The sequence below is a fragment of the Sciurus vulgaris genome, assembly GCF_902686455.1.
Source record: "Sciurus vulgaris genome assembly, chromosome: 2".
In the NCBI taxonomy this organism is placed as follows: Eukaryota; Metazoa; Chordata; class Mammalia; order Rodentia; family Sciuridae; genus Sciurus; species Sciurus vulgaris.
This window is the reverse complement of record NC_136462.1, coordinates 6,189,035-6,209,210: the sequence shown is the minus strand read 5'-3', so window position 1 is coordinate 6,209,210 and position 20,176 is coordinate 6,189,035. Positions and strand designations below refer to the sequence as shown.

The 20,176-nt window shown below is 45.5% G+C and overlaps 1 protein-coding gene and 1 long non-coding RNA gene across 2 annotated transcripts in view; both read left to right on the top strand.

Annotated features, from left to right (window-relative positions):
- The window catches only part of LOC306654773 (uncharacterized protein), a 29,485-nt gene extending 24,231 nt beyond the window's left edge, over positions 1-5,254 (top strand). Inside the window, exons 4-9 of the mRNA XM_079128634.1 lie at positions 52-117; positions 984-1,064; positions 1,932-2,016; positions 3,952-4,016; positions 4,491-4,567; positions 5,052-5,254. Of these exons, the coding sequence (XP_078984760.1) occupies positions 52-117; positions 984-1,064; positions 1,932-2,016; positions 3,952-4,016; positions 4,491-4,567; positions 5,052-5,112 (435 nt within the window). The 3' untranslated portion in view covers positions 5,113-5,254. The remainder of the gene's footprint in view (positions 1-51; positions 118-983; positions 1,065-1,931; positions 2,017-3,951; positions 4,017-4,490; positions 4,568-5,051) is intronic.
- Positions 5,255-10,110: 4,856 nt separating this feature from the next.
- LOC306654774 lies at positions 10,111-19,055 on the top strand. Its single transcript, XR_013762053.1, has 3 exons — positions 10,111-13,362; positions 15,287-15,805; positions 15,837-19,055. It is a non-coding gene; the product is annotated as an uncharacterized lncRNA (long non-coding RNA).
- Positions 19,056-20,176: the final 1,121 nt, after the last annotated feature.

Sequence of the window (20,176 nt, the reverse complement as noted above, 5' to 3'; positions counted from 1 at the left end):
AGTAGGACACACCTCCATTTGTTGTCATCTTCTCTGTCCTCTGCTCCTCAGGATGGGTGTGGCCTGCGGATTGGAGAGTCCTGCATGGTCCCTGCTGAGAAGGAGCTGCAGACTAGTGTGAGTCATGGTCCTCGTTCCTGCTTGGGTCAGGGTGGCGTGCATAGGGCTCGTCCTTAATGAATTCATAAAGTAATGAATGAGAAAGTCACAATGGTTGTTATAAAGGAGGCCCAGTGCTGATCGATGATGACTGCTGGAGGTGTCTGAGTGAGGACGGTGACTAGCCTCTGGATCTGAGGTCCTTCCCTGACTCCAATCAAAGGGGACTCTGTAATGTGTCACTGTGACAGGTGACAAGTAGGACACTTCTCCATTTGTTGTCATTTTCTCTGCCCTCTGCTCCTCAGGATGGATGTGGCCTGTGGATGGGAGGACTTCTCCATGGTCAGGTGCCAATAGCACCCTGCTGGAAAGAAGCTGCAGACCAGTGTGAGTCATGACAGAGTTCCTGCTTGGGACGGGTGGCTTCCTTAAGACCATTTTCTGAATTTGTAGGAGGCGTACAGCATGGTCACACATGTGAGGTCCTGTACCTTCAGTAGGTAACAGGAGGGACAGGAAGCATTGCACAATAATGCTTATGTGACAGTAATTAATGGCACATAGGTGTGTCAATGTTGCAATGATTCCACATGCAGATTAGTGGTAACAAGTCTCTTGCGATGTAGTGAGCCATTGGGCTTAGAGTTACTCAATTTATAAATTAATGAATCCAAAAATAGCAATTGTGGAAAAAACGAGACCCCATTTTGGATCGATGATGACTGCTGGAGGTGTCTGAGTGAGGACGGTGACTAGCCTCTGGATCTGAGGTCCTGCACTATCTCCGATCATAGGTGATTGTCTAAATGTGTCACTGTGACAGGTGACGAGTAGGACTCATCTCCATTTTGTTGTCATCTTCTCTGTCCTCTGCCCCTCAGGATGGATGTGACCTGTGGACAGCAGGACTTCTCCATGGTCAGGCACCATTAGCACCCTGCTGGGAAGGAGCTGCTGCCAGTGTGAGTCATGACAGAGTTCCTGCTGGGGACGGGGTGACTTCTTTAAGACCATTTTATGAATTCTTTGGAGGGGTACAGCATGGTCACACATGTGAGGTTCTGTCCTTCAGTAGACAACTGGAGGGGCAGGAAGCATGGCACTGATAATGCACGTGCGATAGTAATTAAGGACTGATGTTTCCATGTTGCAATGATTCCACGTGCCGACCAGTAGTAACAAGGCCCTTCAGCTGTAGTGAACCATAGGGCTTGTAATTAATTAATTATTGACTTAATAAGTTAATGAATCACAAAGTAGCAAGGGTTGGAAAGACTGAGGCCCCATGCTGATCGATGATGACTGCTGGACGGTGGGTGACTACCTCTGGATCTGAGGTCCTTCACACACACAGATCCCTAAAGAATCTCACCCTTTCCTGCTTTTCAAATGATCTTTCCAAGAGAGGTTAACATCACAGAATGTGTTTGTTTTTCTCTGTGTGACATATTTTGACCCCATGTGTAATTGGATCAATGCAAACTTAGTGGACAAACATATAATTAAGTGGAGATAAAATTAGTGAAGCCTTGACCATTTACTTGAATGTGTGTGGCGGGTCTCGAGATGATATTAAATATGCTAAAATCAGTGATGGCAAGGAGGAGTACTGCATGGTACAAGCTGGTCACTTGGGCTGATGATGGTATCAACAGAGAAATCATGGGTGACCTATGTTCTTGTCAGTGGCAGCTCAGACTCTTCATTTCTCTTATTACGGATCCAGTGAGTGTACTCGGAAGTGTTTCCCCATGCCAGGTGAGACGCTGGAGGCAGGACGGTCGGGCAGTACCTCAGCGTTGTTATCTTCTCTGCCCTCCTCTCCTCAGAGTGCACCCTCTCATGTGGACCGCGGATCATTCCCCAGGGTTAGGGGCTGTTTGCAGGGTGCAGACCAGGAGCCTGCAGAGCAGAGTGAGTAGTGTCACCTTCTTCTCTTGGCTTGTGTGGTTTGCTCGAGATATTTAGCGTAGTGTTTAAAAGTGTAGCATAATTAATCATGGCCCCCTGTGGGTCACTGATAGGTATGGGGTTATAGGAAGTGTCCCAGTGATAATGCGCATGTGAAAATGAGCTCAATTAATGAGACAGATGTAGCAATATGGGAATGATTGGGTGCAATATGGGTGCAGATTAGGAATGTCAAGCACAGTCGTGGGCTTTATGACTCTCATAGTATTAAAACGATTAGTGAAACAATGAATTAATGAACAAACCTGGTAGAATAATTGGAAAAAGATAATAGATCCTGCATTCATGGTGACCACTGGTGACATGTGAATCATAAATTATAAATACATCTCCAGAACTCTGAAATCTGTCACAAAATCAAATTTAACAAAGTCAAATGTTTCAGATGGTTATGTTGATTGATATCAGAAATAGATCATGATTTGTTTTGGCCTCTGTGTTCATGATTTCTCATTTCCTTGAATGATTTCATGTGAGACTCAACATATATATATATAAGTAAAGGTCAATATGATTGACATTGTCCAATTACTATAAAATGAGGTGAAGAAGGAAATTCTATTCTTGACCCTTACTTAAATCAGTTTATTTCTAAGATAAAGTACCCCTATCTGTTATTAGTTAAGCTATTTGAGGTAAGGTAATGTAAATTGTAGACACTGTTCATGTTTGTGTTCATTGTCATGATTGAGAATACTCATTTTTTTCTATACAAGCTATTTACTTGAAGTACCAACTATATGTAAGATACAGTCTGTGTTACATGCTTATTAGTAACAGTAGAAAAATAGAAGCTGTGAAACCTCTGTTCAACTGCAGTGGTATCAGAAGAGCAATGTGTCATGCAACGTTGCACACAGACGAATTCAAGATTGGGGAATCCACATCAAAAAACTATATTTCTTTCAAAAACACTAGGTACAATTGAAGTGTAAACAAGTATTACAAAGTACTGTTCTGTAGGTTGTAGAAAATTTTAAGAGAAAAATAAAAGTACATAATCTTTGTTTGAAACACTGCACGCGGGATTACATGGTGGGGGGATGCATGGATCAGGGTGAGATTGTCTGAATGTTTTCATCTCCATTTCTGTTTGCTCTTTCTTGGAATGAATGACTTGCGTCCATGGGAGGATTCCTCCACGGTCAGCTGCTCTGGAAGCACGCCATAGAGGAGGAGCTTTTTGGGCAGGTGAGTCTCAGGAACTTTCCTGTTTGGGTTTAGTGGTTCATTTAAAAGGATTGAGTGAAATGTTGGTCACTTTGTTGAAGAGCAACAGGGAACACTCCTGAGTGGGTGTGGGTTTTGCTTAAGGGCATTTGAAATAGCATGGAAAACATCAGTATTTAATCAGTGCTGGCTGCCCATATCCAGGGACACTTGGAGGAGTTGTGTCAAGTATTCTCTTGATAATGTTCCTATGAAAAACTAAAACCTGATGAAATGCTGTATGAATCGTAGAATGATTCCATATGCAGAGTCGGAATACCAGGCCTCTTCTTGAGGATTTATGGTCAATAAGGCTTTGAGATATTATTACTGGGATAATCAACAAACAGAACGCTCTGGATAAAAGGACCAGTCCTGGATCGATGATGACTGCTGGTGGCGTATGAGGGATGTTATGAATACGTGTCTGGAACTCTGAGGTCCTTTGCATGAAACCTGGTCCAATCTTCTGTCCCATGCTCAGACAGACAGATTAGAGTGACATAGGATGTATGTGTTCTTGTCCATGGCTACATGCTTTGATTATTGGATCAAAGTGAAAACATGATCAATATGCTCCACATAATTATTCAGTGGCCGGTGATCAGGAGGGATGAGCAGTGAGAACATCTCCATTTGCTGTCATCTCCTCTGCTCTCTCCTCCTCAGGGTGGACGTGGCCTGTGGACGGAGGGTCCTCCCCGGTCCCTGCTGGGAAGGAGCTGCAGCCCAGTGTGAGTCATGCCAGAGTTCCTGCTTGGGTTTGGGTGGGTTGCTCAGAGTATTTGATGAGCTAACACAGGGTATGGTACAATCACAGTGATAGATATGGGTTGACATAGGTAGTCTACTGAGAATGCGATCGTGAGAAACAGGATGATAGGGAAAGAGGCTTATCAATTTAAAACCTGTCCAAGCCACAAAGTAGGCACGTCGGCACTCGGCTTGAGTCTTGTGAACAATAGCGTTCAATCGTTATTAGTGGACTAATTAGTCAACACACATGTGGCGATGCTTAGAGAAGAGGAGAAGGTCCGTGGGATCGATGATGACTGCTGGAGGTGTCTGAGTGAGGACGGTGACTACCTCTGGATCTGAGGTCCTGCACTATCTCCAATCAAAGAGGACTGTGTAATGTGTCACTGTGACAGGTGACGAGTAGGACTCATCTCCATTTGTCATCATCTTCTCTGCCCTCTGCTCCTCAGGATGCACGTGGCCTGTGGACAGATGTCTGCTCCTTGGTCAGGTGCTGTTTGCTCCTGCTGAGGAGAGGCAGACTAGGGTGAGTTGTGGACACTGTTCCTGCTTGGAATGGGGTGGCTGGCTTAAGACCATTGGCTGGATTCTTAGGAGGGTTACAGCCTGGTCACACGTGGGAGGTTGTGTACTTCAACAGACAACAGGAGGGACAGGAAGCATGGCATTGATAATGCACATGTGACCTAATTAATGACAGAGGTGCTACAATGTGGCATGATTTCTTATGAAGGTCAGTTGTGACACGGTGCCTCAGATATGGTGAATCAGGGGTTATCAGTGAACTAATGAATTAATGATTCAGAAAGGAGCAATGGTTAGGACGACTGAGGCCCCATGCTGATCGATGATGACTGCTGGAGGTGTCTGAGTGAGGACTGTGACTACCTCTGGATCTGAGGTCCTTCCCTATCTCCAATCAAAGGGGACTGTGTAATGCGTCACTGTGACAGGTGATGAGAAGGACTCATCTCCATTTGTCGTCATCTTCTCTGCCCTCTGCTCCTCAGGATGGACGTGGCCTGTGGAAGGAGGACTGCCCTGTGGTCAGGTGCCATTAGCAGCCTGTGAGAAGGAGCCACAGCCCAGTGTGAGTCCTGGCCGTGTCCCTGCTTGGGATGGGGTGGACTGTGTCGAGCTCATCACTAGTCAGTTAGTGAATTCATAAATTAATGGGTCTCAAAGTAACATTGGATAGGAAGACTGAGGCCCCATGCTGATCGATGATGACTGCTGGAGGTGTCTGAGTGAGGACGGTGACTACCTCTGGATCTGAGGTCCTTCACACACACAGATCCCTAAAGAATCTCACCCTTTCCTGCTTTTCAAATGATCTTTCCAAGAGAGGTTAACATCAGAGAATGCATTTGTTTTTCTCTGTGTGACATATTTTGACCCCATGTGTAATTGGATCAATGCAAACTTAGTGGACAAACATATAATTAAGTGGAGATAAAATTAGTGAAGCCTTGACCATTTACTTGAATGTGTGTGGCGGGTCTCGAGATGATAGTAAATATGCTAAAATCAGTGATGGCAAGGAGGAGTACTGCATGGTACAAGCCGGTCACTTGGGCTGATGATGGTATCAACAGAGAAATCATGGGTGACCTATGTTCTTGTCAGTGGCAGCTCAGACTCTTCATTTCTCTTATTACGGATCCAGTGAGTGTACTCGGAAGTGTTTCCCCATGCCAGGTGAGACGCTGGAGGCAGGACGGTCGGGCAGTACCTCAGCGTTGTTATCTTCTCTGCCCTCCTCTCCTCAGAGTGCACCCTCTCATGTGGACCGCGGATCATTCCCCAGGGTTAGGGGCTGTTTGCAGGGTGCAGACCAGGAGCCTGCAGAGCAGAGTGAGTAGTGTCACCTTCTTCTCTTGGCTTGTGTGGTTTGCTCGAGATATTTAGCGTAGTGTTTAAAAGTGTAGCATAATTAATCATGGCCCCCTGTGGGTCACTGATAGGTATGGGGTTATAGGAAGTGTCCCAGTGATAATGCGCATGTGAAAATGAGCTCAATTAATGAGACAGATGTAGCAATATGGGAATGATTGGGTGCAATATGGGTGCAGATTAGGAATGTCAAGCACAGTCGTGGGCTTTATGACTCATAGTATTTAAAACGATTAGTGAAACAATGGATTAATGAACTAACTTTCTTGAATAATGGAGAAAAATATAAAAGATCTTTTGAATTCATGATGAGCACCGATCATGTCTGACTCATAAAAAATGAATATTTTTCTTGAATTCTGAGATGCAATCCGACGATAATTTTTCTGTCAATGACTCATATGATTACAGGGATAAATATCAGCTATATAGCTGAATTTTGTTTTGGCCTATGTTTCATGTGTTCTCATTCTTTTTTAGAATGGACTCATGAGAATTCATAAACATATGTAAGTAAATAAAGGTCAAAGAGATTAAATATTATCTTATTACAAAGTATGGAGTAGGGCATAAAGTGTTATTCATTAGATTGAAATCAACATTTTTCATTTCTGAAGACATGGTGAACTTGCTGTACTTGAAACAAAGATTGTCTAGATCATTTGACCTTCACCTTACCTCCTTTTTTTAGAAAATTAGTATATCATAGATATATATAAAGGTGGGAGTCATTGTGGTACATGTGTTACATATATACACACACATACCTGTGTACACACAGATGTGTTACATATAGACACACCTATGCACACACATTTGTGCCTTCCATATACACACACCTATGCACACACACATTACATATATGCACGCATACCTATGTGTACCACATGCACACATGTACACAGTTATGTGTTATGAATACACACACATTCAGGATTAATATGGCCTTAAGTTATTATTGCAGGATTAATTAATTAGCAACAGACAGTATAAAAAGTCCTGGAACAAGGGCCCAGTCCTAGATCAATGATGCCTTCTGGTGGCATACGAGTGGTATCATGAATCCGTGTCTGGAACTCTCAGGTCCATTGCAAGAAATCTGGTCCATTCCTATATGTCAAAAGCATAGACAGACAGATTTCAGACACGTAAGATGTACGTGTTCTTGTCCGTGGTTACATGCTTTGATTATTGGAATAAAGTGAAAACACGATCAACGTGCTCCACATAATTATTCAGTGGCTGGTGATCAGGAGGGATGAGCAGTGAGAACATCTCCATTTGCTGTCATCTCCTCTGCTCTCTCCTCCTCAGGGTGGACGTGGCCTGTGGACGGAGGGTCCTCCCCGGTCCCTGCTGGGAAGGAGCTGCAGCCCAGTGTGAGTCATGCCAGAGTTCCTGCTTGGGTTTGGGTGGGTTGCTCAGAGTATTTGATGAGCTAACACAGGGTATGGTACAATCACAGTGATAGATATGGGTTGACATAGGTAGTCTACTGAGAATGCGATCATGAGAAACAGGATGATAGGGAAAGAGGCTTATCAATTTAAAACCTGTCCAAGCCACACAGTAGGCACGTCGGCACTCGGCTTGAGTCTTGTGAACAATAGCGTTCAATCGTTATTAGTGGACTAATTAGTCAACACACATGTGGTGATGCTTAGAGAAGAGGAGAAGGTCCGTGGGATCGATGATGACTGCTGGAGGTGTCTGAGTGAGGACGGTGACTGCCTCTGGATCTGAGGTCCTTCCCTATCTCCAATCAAAGGGGACTGTGTAATGTGTCACTGTGACAGGTGATGAGAAGGACTCATCTCCATTTGTCGTCATCTTCTCTGCCCTCTGCTCCTCAGGATGGACGTGCCCTGTGGAAGGAGGACTGCCCTGTGGTCAGGTGCCATTAGCAGCGTGTGGGAAGGAGCCGCAGCCCAGTGTGAGTCCTGGCCGTGTCCCTGCTTGGGATGGGGTGGACTGTGTCGAGCTCATCATTAGTCAGTTAGTGAATTCATAAATTAATGGGTCTCAAAGTAACATTGGATAGGAAGACTGAGGCCCCATGCTGATCGATGATGACTGCTGGAGGTGTCTGAGTGAGGACGGTGACTACCTCTGGATCTGAGGTCCTTCCCTATCTCCAATCATAGGGGACAGTGTAACGTGTCACTGTGACAAGTGACGAGTAGGACTCATCTCCATTTGTTGTCATCTTCTCTGTCCTCTGCTCCTCAGGATGGGTGTGACCTGCGGATTGGAGAGTCCTGCATGGTACCTGCTGAGAAGGAGCTGCAGACTAGTGTGAGTCATGGTCCTCGTTCCTGCTTGGGTCAGGGTGGCGTGCATAGGGCTCGTCCTTAATGAATTCATAAAGTAATGAATGAGAAAGTCGCAATGGTTGTTATAAAGGAGGCCCCATGCTGATCGATGATGACTGCTGGAGGTGTCTGAGTGAGGACGGTGACTAGCCTCTGGATCTGAGGTCCTTCCCTGACTCCAATCAAAGGGGACTGTGTAATGTGTCACTGTGACAGGTGACGAGTAGGACACACCTCCATTTGTTGTCATCTTCTCTGCTCTCTGCTCCTCAGGATGGATGTGGCCTGTGGATGGGAGGACTTCTCCATGGTCAGGTGCCAATAGCACCCTGCTGGAAAGAAGCTGCAGACCAGTGTGAGTCATGACAGAGTTCCTGCTTGGGACGGGTGGCTTCCTTAAGACCATTTTCTGAATTTGTAGGAGGCGTACAGCATGGTCACACATGTGAGGTCCTGTACCTTCAGTAGGTAACAGGAGGGACAGGAAGCATTGCACAATAATGCTTATGTGACAGTAATTAATGGCACATAGGTGTGTCAATGTTGCAATGATTCCACATGCAGATTAGTGGTAACAAGTCTCTTGAGATGTAGTGAGCTATTGGGCTTAGAGTTACTCAATTAATAAGTTAATGAATCCAAAAATAGCAATTGTGGAAAAAACGAGACCCCATCTTGGATCGATGATGACTGCTGGAGGTGTCTGAGTGAGGACGGTGACTAGCCTCTGGATCTGAGGTCCTGCACTATCTCCGATCATAGGTGATTGTCTAAATGTGTCACTGTGACAGGTGACAAGTAGGACACTTCTCCATTTGTTTTCATTTTCTCTGTCCTCTGCTCCTCAGGATGGGTGTGGCCTGCGGATTGGAGAGTCCTGCATGGTCCCTGCTGAGAAGGAGCTGCAGACTAGTGTGAGTCATGGTCCTCGTTCCTGCTTGGGTCAGGGTGGCGTGCATAGGGCTCGTCCTTAATGAATTCATAAAGTAATGAATGAGAAAGTCGCAATGGTTGTTATAAAGGAGGCCCCATGCTGATCGATGATGACTGCTGGAGGTGTCTGAGTGAGGACGGTGACTACCTCTGGATCTGAGGTCCTTCACTGACTCCAATCATGGGTGGTTGTGTAATGTGTCACTGTGACAGGTGACAAGTAGGACACTTCTCCATTTGTTGTCATCTTCTCTGCTCTCTGCTCCTCAGGATGGATGTGGCCTGTGGATGGGAGGACTTCTCCATGGTCAGGCACCATTAGCACCCTGCTGAGAAGGAGCTGCTGCCAGTGTGAGTCATGATAGAGTTCCTGCTGGGGACGGGGTGGCTTCTTTAAGACCATTGTATGAATTCTTTGGAGGGGTACAGCATGGTCACACATGTGAGGTTCTGTCTTTCAGTAGATAACTGGAGGGGCAGGAAGCATGGCACTGATAATGCACGTGCGATAGTAATTAAGGACTGATGTTTCCATGTTGCAATGATTCCACATGCCGACCAGTAATAACAAGGCCCTTCAGCTGTAGTGAACCATAGGGCTTGTAATTAATTAATTATTGAGTTAATAAGTTAATTAATCACAACGTAGCAAGGGTTGGAAAGACTGAGGCCACTTGCTGATCGATGATGACTGCTGGAGGTGTCTGAGTGAGGACGGTGACCGCCTCTGGATCTGAGGTCCTTTAAAAACTCAGATATTGATGTTTCTTTCATCTTATTCATAGATCCATTCCTGCTAGTTCATCCTATTCTTCTAATGAATCAACATGAGAATAAACAAATACAAGGAAATTAAATGAATAAGATTAGCTGTTCTTCCATTGTGAGAACACCAGGAGGGGAGGGAGCACTCCTAGGTCACAGCGGAGGCACCCCCACCCTCTGTCTCTTTGGCTGAAGATGATTCTGAGAATACAGTCACCATTGCAGTTCTGATTTGCTTCTGAGTTTGAAATTATTCACATATTTAAGAGTCAGTGAGATAAATGTACTAAATGACAGAGTGAAGGAGGGTGGCAATCTGGGATCCATAGTGAAAGTGTCTCTTTCGTTATCTTCTTTTGTCTCTGTATTCTTAGAAGGGATGGCTTGCTGGTCGTAGGATTGCTCCTTGGTCACTGCTGTTTTCCTCGAGGCTGGGAGCTGGGAGACCACGTGGGTCAGAGCCTTCGCCCCTGTCCTCCTGTGAGTGCTGTGCTCAGCAGAGCCATATGTTACTAAACGTGTCCAGTTTCATCAAAGGTTTTCACCTGTGTTAGGCCACTTTCTGACGCTGTATCCAAAATGCCCTATAAGAACAACTTAGAGGAGGAAAATTTCGTTTTGGGCTCACATTTTCAGAGGTCTTAGTCCTTAGATGGCCAAATCTAATGCCTTGGGCCCAAGGTGAGACAGGACATCATGGTGGAAGCGGCCAATGGAGGAGTGAAGCTACTCAGCATTGGGGGTTCAGGAAGCACAATGCGCGCTGGAGGGGATGGACAATAAGAGGCACAACCCTTCTAAGATGTACCCCTTGGTTCCCCTCCTCCAGCCTTGCCCAGCCTGCATTTACCACCTAGTCTAACCATTCGGCTCGGCTGAATCCATCAGGTTATCTCCCTTGTAAATCTAATCATTTACCTGCGAACATTCCTTAATTAACACTTAACTCACATTCAAATCACAACACCACATTCCTCCCATGAAGATTATAGTTGTGACAGGAAACATTCAATTGATTATTAAGAGCTTATTCCATATATAGATCAGGAAGTGTTGGGCTTGTTTGTATTTTAATAGGCTTCAAATCATTATCAGGAAATAATGAGTTAATCTATAGACAGCATAGAAATGACTGGAAAAAAACATGGATCCAGGATTCATGATGGCTGTTGGGGACACATGAGTCATAATGATGAACAGATGTCTGCACGTCTGAGGTCCACTAAAGATGAAATCTCCATTCTTTTCTTGAGGTTGCATATTTTTATTTTATATTTAAAATCGCAGCTGTTAGAATCAAAGAATCAAATGTATGAATAAATAGAGAAAAGTGGCGAAGTATGTCTAATTCATATGAAGTTTTCTGTTGCTCATGCACATTAAAGCTGAGGATAATTATATTAAATATTAATGAATATTTTAATATTCAAGTCATTTTATATGTACAGTAGGAATAATAATTTTTTTGTATTTTTGATTTATAGGCTTAAAATACCTAGTGGGTTAAGACTGTCTATAGACAGCGTAGAAATGAATCGTGGGCCAGTTGTGGATTGAAGATGGCCACAGGTGGTTTATGGGTGTCTGGAAGTTTGAGGTCCATCCCCAAAGCTAACAAGTTTCTTCGCCCCGTTTCAAATGATCCTATAGACAGGGGTCAGGAACATAGACTACGTTTCTTTTTGTGTTGTGTTTACGCCATTAGTTCTACTTGTTTAAATGGGTCAATGTGAGAATCAGTAAGCAAATATATCAAGATGATACATTTAGGCATTATTCAATTTATCAAAATATGTGGTGAGACAAGAAATACTCTTGAACATTTTGAATTCAGTGTGGCCTGACATACCTCTCCCCTGCTTGGCTAATGGTGGAGTAGACAGTGTTCCATTTCTGGGTCGATCACAAGTTTAGCGTTCTTCATTTTTTTCTTAAAAGGGGATGAACTGCCTTTACTCCACATTATTGCTTGTTAAAGGAGTCTTAACAAGCTGAGCCCCAGGGGTCCCCAGGGAGAGGACCCTTAGCTGGGTCCGTTCTGCTCGTTCTCGTGCCTCATGGTCCTGACTGCTGGAGGAATTTGCAGACCTAGGAGTGAGGGTCAAGCGCTTGTGCTGTCCTAGGTTGTACGCCGAGAGGAGTAAGAAAGACATGAAGCAGAACAGAGCAGGTGTTTGACAGGGAAGGGTGTGAGCATCATGTTGAGGCACGTGTGTGGAGTCAGGGTGCCAGTGTTTGACAAGGCGTCCACATGTGCAGGTGGGCGATATCAAGGCTCTTCCTGGAGTTTTGTGGGTCACAGTGTTTAAAATCTACTACTTTTTAAAGAAATATTGTGGTGATAAACGAAGAGATGCTGATCCTGGGTGGGTCGCAACTGGGGGCCAGCTCAGTGAGGCCTGGGCGTTCATCGCATGGCAACTGAGCTCCTTTGGCCCTTAGAAGTGGTGCCACAGACAGGTGCCAGGGACACACAGAGTGCTTGAGGCCACTCTGGTGGACGTGCATTTTCAGTCTAATGCTGCAACCGCGTCGATGACAAGTCCAGGATCCAAACACATGCTGTTAAGTAGGGGTCGGCCCCATCTAGCGAGGAAAGTGTTTGTAGGCAGGAGAAGTTTTCTCCGTGTTGGAAGCTCTGACCCCCATCAGGGCCTGGGCACCATGAAGATGCTAGTGTCTTCAGTGGAGGACCAGGGCTCAGGTTCCACGCCAGTGTCCACACGAGGGGAAGTAAAGTACGCGACATCTCTGTCGCCTGCTCACCTGGCTGAGTGGGTGAAGGCAGAGGCCGGCGCAGACGACGTCTCCGTCTTTTTTCTCCGTCTGCTCAGCACTCCTGAGAACCAGCCCGCTGGAGCTGATTTCGGCACTCTCCCGGCCAGCCTGTCCACGGCCCCTCTGCGGGGTAAGTATGGAGACCTGTGTGAGCACTTCATGGTCACAGGTCTTCTCTTGGTGTCAGTGTTTTGAAAAAGGCATCCACGGTATTATAAAGTGTAAAGTATGATCACCAAAAGGAAACTTTGACTCGGTGGTAAAAACGGGATTAATATAAAACTATGCTGATTAATGCAAAGAGGGTGGTAAAACTTATTAAGGAAAGAAGCGTATTGCTGTGAGTAGTCATTATAGAAGAAAGTGTTAGAGATGTTCAAGGATCTTACTCTTAAACTTTGTGTCTCTTAGGTAATTACTTTTAGTGAGCTGATGAATTAATCAATAAAAACGCAAAGAAAATGATCACGGAGCCAGAGATGCTGCTTCTGCTTCTGGCGTGTGCGATGTGGGCCACTGGTTACTCCTGTCTGGTACTGAGTTCAGCACAGTAGAAATTCCGTCTACCCTGGGTTGGAAAAACCCCGAAGGTCATGATGTGTTAGAGACCGTCTTGTGCTGGGATTCCAATGGCACGAATGTAAGTCAAATAAAAAAGCAACCTGTCGATGCAGCTAGCGATGAGAGGAGTGAGGTGCATTCCAGGTGTTCATACGTATAGCCAGGAGAGGGGTGGTGTTCACTGAAGGGAGTGGGAAGAAATGACAGCGGGTCAGACACTTGGTAAGCCACAGTCAAGGCACCTGCTCTGGGTCCTTTGCACATTTCACAAGTGTTGTGTATGAGGAATACTGCACAAGTCAATAGTACAGGGTCACTGTGCCCTGTTAGGAACACCAAGTTCAAATTTCTGTGGGCAGTGATCTGAGGACAGATGTCAGGGATAGAGGGGCTCTTGGTCCACCCCACAGCGCATGAACCTTTCCTTGTTATAAACGAGAAATGAATGAAAAATGAGTGGACGAGGTATAAAGGAAGAGAGGATTCGTGATCCTGGGTCTGTGAAGAGGCCTGGCAGCTGGAGTCAGGCTGATGAATCCTACTTCAGGAAGTCTGAGCTCAACATAAGAGAAAGGTAGTCTATTGTTCTGCTGGAAATGATCTTCTAGCCAGTGGTTACAAATATCCACTTATCCAGTTCTTGTGCTCTTGTGGCTCACGGCTCCTGATGAGATTAGAAGTGAATTAGTGGCCTGAAGAACTCAGGAAGCAGGAATAACTGAGCAGAATTGCGGCTGTGTGAGACCAGCCTTGGCTCGGCCATGAAGCAGGAGGCCCTGCCAGTCTGCTCCCCAGGAGCTGAAGCACCTGTGTGTGCTGTGGGTGTTGATGTTAATCTCTCAGAAACGCATGGATTTTGAGTGTGTCTGCTGTTTCCTATAACTAAATAGGAAAGCCATTTACCTGAGTTCTCAAATGTTAACCATCAGCGGTCAGCCTAGAACCCTGCAGTTTATTAACAAATGAGTCAGTTGGGGATGTTCCCTCTCTGGGTCAAGGTCACATAGCCAGAAACAATAGTTAATGTTCTTACTCTGGGACAGTTGTGAGTCCAAATCTATTTTATTAAGAAAAATGGAAATAAATAATTTCACTAGTTAATCAAGACCTGATTATAAACAGCTGAATAAATTGAGGGGAAAACATGGATCGATGGAGAGAAGTCCATGTGTCCTTCCCCCTTTTTTGTGAGTTACTTGGATGAATGGAAGACTTTTAAAGTCGCAGAATGATGCATGTTCATCCCCCTCTTTAAGTTTTTCTTGCCTTTTTCTTGCCATCTGCTTTTCATTCTGTAGAATGTCTACAACTCCCGTCAATGATCTTTCTATAATGATGGAGTCCTTTGTGGTTTAATGTGAGTTGTAGTTCAAGATTTTGTGTTTTGGGTGCTGGTCTGTTTAAAGTTTTCAGTGTGTGATTTAAAAATCTGGAATAAATTCAAGGAAGATCACACAAGGACCGGTGATGAGATGGTTATCAGTCGAGGTTCAGGATGTATCCAGATCAACACAATGGAAACCCTTTTTAAAGAATTTTCTAGAGGGGTATTATGGCCATGCTTGTGATCTTGTGGCTCCAGAGGCTGAGGCAGGAGGATTGAAAGTTTGAGGCCAGCCTAGACAATTTAGCAAGACACTATATCTAAATGAAAAGATAAAACAGAGTGGGATTCAGCCCCTGGATTCAATCCCCACTACTGGGTGGAAAAAAGACATCTAAGGAGCCCTGTGCTCTCACCTTTGGTAAGGGACAGCACCAGACGCCTGTGACGCTCCTGGTTCTCCAGGTTGGGTGGGTGGTTCACTTAAGCATGTCCATGATATTATCAATGTGGATAACTGCCTACATTAATTAATAAAACGAAGGCCCTTCCATGAGTCAGAGATACAAATGTGGCATAAATCACGCTTCGTGATTAATTTCTGTGATGGGACCTCATGTTCACTAAATTAAGCCTGAATCTCAGATTTTCATTTGCTGGTGCCTCTTTATGTCCACAGGTGCCTGTAGCATATCTGATTAAATCATCCTCCAGTCGTGAGGGTCTGTGCCTTGTCCCTCTGGGTAAGGAGAATATCATGCAATGTGAGTAATAAAGCTCTTGATCTGGGCCGTTAGCTCATGGTTTCCACTGTGTCATTATAAAGATAATTAGATTTTAGGAGGCCACGTCCAGTCCTATGATAAGAAAGTGGTATAAACCAAAATCAGTCCAATTTAACACACGATGGTGTACAAGGGGGGGAAGAAAACCTTGGTTTTTCCATTAATTTTCATAAGTTTTAAATGTCTTATTATTTAAACACCCCCTCTTGATAGCCCCTTTCTCAGGAAGTCGGGTGGTGTCACTGAGCAGGACAGCATCTGCACGTTTACGTTCAGCGCAGCAGGGCCTCCTGTGGCTCAGGGATGTGAGTGGCATGCTCCTGAGTGAAAATCAGAGTCAAGCATTTTTTGTGTAACTGATGTCCACTGCCAAAAAAGAGTTTGGGAATTGCCTTGGGAATGATTTTAGAGAAGTCCATGAAGGGTTTAGAGAAGTCCATGAAGAGATCTCCTGAAGGGTTTTTGTTGTTGTTGTTGTTGTTGTTTTGTGGTGTGGGGGTTGGAACCGAGGGCCTCACACATGCTAGGCAAGTGCTCTCTACCACTGAGCCACATCCCCAGCCCTCCTCCTGGAGTTTGAGAGGGTTCATGGCTATCATTTCTAAGTGTTTAGTGAATAAACGAATGGGTCAATAAGCAAACCTATTCATGAGGAAAGAAAATCAAGTCAAAGCATGAGCCAATTTGGAGGATATATTATGAAGCAAGGGATACTTTTGATTTAGTCAGTTCTGAAATACCATGGTTTTTCAGAAAGGGAAAAGCACTTTAAAGTAGTTACCCTTTCTTACGAGAGGCAGCTAGGTAGGTAGATGTTCTGTCAGTGAGGTTCTGTTTTTAGTTTGCTGTGGACTCCTGGGTTTTTGATTTATCATGAAAAAAGGGTTAAAATGAAACAAACAAATGAATAAACAAATGGTCAATTATGTGAGTGTGAGATGTGAACCAGGGATAAGGACATTTCTTTCCTCTTTGTGTCCTGTCTGTGTGCACACAGGATGTCTGAATCATGATGTAAGGATGAAGATCTTGTGTGTTACCTTTGTGTCCAAGGACAATCTCAATGGGTTAAGTGATAGATTTTTATTTTGCTTCATCTCTTTATTAGAGTCTGCCACTGTTTATTATTTTAAAGAATGAGTGACTTCATGAAATCACAGAATGACAGAAGCCCAGACTGGGCCAGTGAGAAGAATGTGTCCTGAGTAACATGGAGACCCGTTCACTTTGCTAAATGGTGTAGATGAACCTATTAGTAGGTTCTGGACTCAGCCGAAGGTCTTGCCTTATTCTTGGTTGAATTGTGTTTCCTTTTGGTTTTGTTGTTTTATTAAAAGTAATAAATAGCAAAACAAGTCAAAATGTTAGTAAATACAGTGTTCACCCATGAGACCATGTCATGAAACAAGGATTCATTCATCTGGGGTCAGCTGTTTTACCGTCTTCAAGGAGTCCATGCAAAGACTTATATCTGTTAACCCCCTGCTCTTGTTTGGCTGTAGATTCTTTGTTGTCGAATTTATTTTCTAAAATGGGTAACTGACTAAATTAATAAACAAGGAAAATTTATATATACAGAAAATTAAAATGACCAGGATTATGCAATGATGAAATTTTTTCATGAAACAAATATTCCCATCAACTTAATTTTGCTCCTCTGAAATTTGTTTAACCAGAAAGATTTAATCTGTTACCTCTATGTATAAAGAAATAAGAGACGTGTCAAAATATTCATTGTTTTTTTTTTTCTTATATTTTGGTGGGTTCACAGAATTAGCATTGTCATTATTATTATTTAGTAAATCAGTTTATGAAAATGTAAATCAGAAGCAATCAAATCAGGAACCAGTGATTACGATGTGTTCTGGAACAAGAGTCATAATTAATATGTTTCGGTGCTGCCCACATCCAGGAGAGAAGGCCTCTGTCTTTGCATCTCTGTTCTAATGGCATGCAGTGATCGGACCCCTCTGCATGTACTCCTGAATTTTCATTTTTTTTATTTTTTATTTTTATTTTTGCAGTGCTGGGGATTTGATACTGAAATATTTTGGATATTTTCTTGGTATCTACATGGTTAGTCTTTGTCTCTGGCACAGACTTTTGGACTTGTTTGTTTGCAGGCGTTGATAGGAGGCCCTGATGCCCCTCGTTCCCCATGTTCTGGCGCCTGGTATCTGAGGGCGCTGACGCACCTGCACTGGGACCCCGCCCTCTTTTCTCAGCTCTGCTTCTGTGCCTGGAACCTTGGGCACAAGCAGGAGCTTGTTGAGGAGTGGGTGGATAGAAGAGGACGAAAGGTCAGTGACTGAAGGTCACGAGTGCCCAGGTGCACGGTGGCCATGAGGCTCAGCCCCGGGGCTTCTCCAGCTGATGGATACACAGAGCCTAGCCAGTGGCAAGGGAACAGAGGACCCAGCACGCCCGTGTGCAACCGGGCAACCAGGGGGCCGGGCGTGAGCCTCCAGGTGGAGGACTCTATCCGTCAGTGCAGGACGAGTGAGTGAATGAAAAAGTCAGGAGAAGAGGAAAATATGCAAAATATTAGCTGAGTCAACAGTCAAAGAATGCAATGATAAATCAGTGCCTGAAGAGGCAAGTGGACGGCCGGGTGAAGCCCCAGTAGCCAATGAATGAAAGAGCCGGTGGGAGAGCGGAGGAGCCAGTGACGTGGGGTCCGGGGCCGTCAGCCTCTGTGAATGAGCGAGTGAACGGGTGTCCGCGCCAGCCGCCACCGGCCGGCCCGGAGGGGTGAGCTCGCTGCTCCTGCCGCCCTGCTTCCGCCTCGGCTCCAGCAAACGTTTGGGCAGGAGCGCCCTCCTCCTTGGTCACGGGTGTTGTTTACGTGTCATTACTAAAACAGAAGTGCCTTGAGGGCCGGGAACTGGGTCACATTCTCCTCGGTATCCCCAGTGCCGGCCCAGCCCGGAGCCTAGTCGGCGCCCAGTAAATTACTGATGAATGAACGAGCAAGTAACTAAAAATACATGTGCTTTTGTGGCAGCGGCATGGCCTGGGAGCTGTTCTCTGGAGAAGCGTGCTGCCTGTCAGATGGTCTGTGGCATCCTCCCATTCAAGTCCAGATTCCCGCTGGAGTCCAGCGTCCCTGCCAGACAGTGCACCAGAATACTGGCAGTTCTGACTGCCCTGGCCATTGGCCCATCCTTGGGCAACGCTGGCTTGGCATGGAGGAATGGAAGCCCTGGGTCTTCCCGAAAGCTGCCCTGGGCTCTGCCAAGACAGGAGATTGAAAATAACCCAGTCTTGCTTTTATGTCTCCAGTGAGTGGGCCCGCTCCTTGCCTTTCCAAGCAAACCACGTTCTTCTTGTTTCTAATGGCGGGACTTTGGGTTAAATGTGAAGCCCCTCTTGACCTCAGCTGCATCTGGGGGTGGGGCAAAGGTGCTGAGCTGACTGGCTTGTGTGCTTTACAAGGGCTTCTTACAAGGGTCCTTAAATGTCTTCAGATGTGTTCTGTACTCATCCTGGTACCTGGGAGGAAACCGCTGCCTGGGAAACGTCACATGCCACCCTCTCCTTCTGCAGCCCAGCACCTTTATACCTGGTGATTTCAACTGCCATGGTTTAAAAGCTCCCAAATAGACGTGGTACCCAAATTCTCCTGTTCCAGAAGACCAGAGGGTTCATCAAAGTTCTGGGAAGAATGCCAGTTGGCAGGCCAGGCCAGGCCTTGCACCTGTACGGCATCGAAACATGCCGTTCTACCAGGGAGCAGAGAGGAAGGTGAGCTGGCCCTACTTTGGTGTCCCAGTTCCTGTGCCCAAGACCCACTTCCCATCCCATCTTCCCTCTCTTGCCCCTCCTGCATCCGGCACCTCCACGGCCTCACACTGGCCACTCCTCTTCCTCCACTGCCCCTGGGGCTTCTGACCCTGGATGGCATCTTGCCCTGGTCTTACCTCCCGCTTGGGGACTTGGGGGTCAGTGCTTGCTCGTCTGGTGTGGGATCAGCCTACTCCTTTGTGAGGGTTTCATCTGGACTTAAGCCATTGGCCTTCCTGCTTCAGACCAAACTGAAGAGCCCCTTTCTAATTTTGGACATCTGAAATTCTGAGCATTCCAGTTTGGCTATTTCCTATCTGGGAAACCCTCGCCCCTCATGAGAAGCGTCCAGGCATACTGTGGCAAGAGAGTTCTCTGACGCTGAGTTGGGCAGCAGACTTTGGGCTGGAATCTGGGATTCGCTTGGTAAATGTGTGCAGATACAGGGAACTGAGTTAGGAGCCCACCATTTCCCAGAATTCCGGGGTAAGTGAAGCCTCCCAACCTCACCGCGTTCAACTCTGAATTGATTCTAGATGTCTGCTCCTTCCTTCTCAGTCTTATTCATGGCTGACTAAGTAACTCACTCTTGAGGATTCAGTGTCTCACCCGCGTAGCTCCTGAGTCCCTTGGTAGGGTCCATCCTTTCTTCCCCCTTCACCCCACTCCATGTCCCAGTGGAACTGTGTATATTATTAGTTATGAGCTGCCAGTACCTCCCAAAGGGCTACGTGCTTCTTGGGAAGAGGACTTTTTTGCATCCTTAGAGCCTGAGAAGGTCTAGGCATTGGGCAGGGTTCACTGAGTTAACCATTCATTCATTCATTCATGGATTCAAAAAGTATTGGGTCTTTTCTGTGTCAGAGGCTGTATAAAAGCAGCAAGGAACAAGACAGATGCCACCTCTGCCTTTGCAGAGTTCCAAGTCCTGGGTGGGAATTAGATTTAAAATTAACATTCATTCAGGGCAAGATTATTTAATTACACTGTGATAAGCGCTA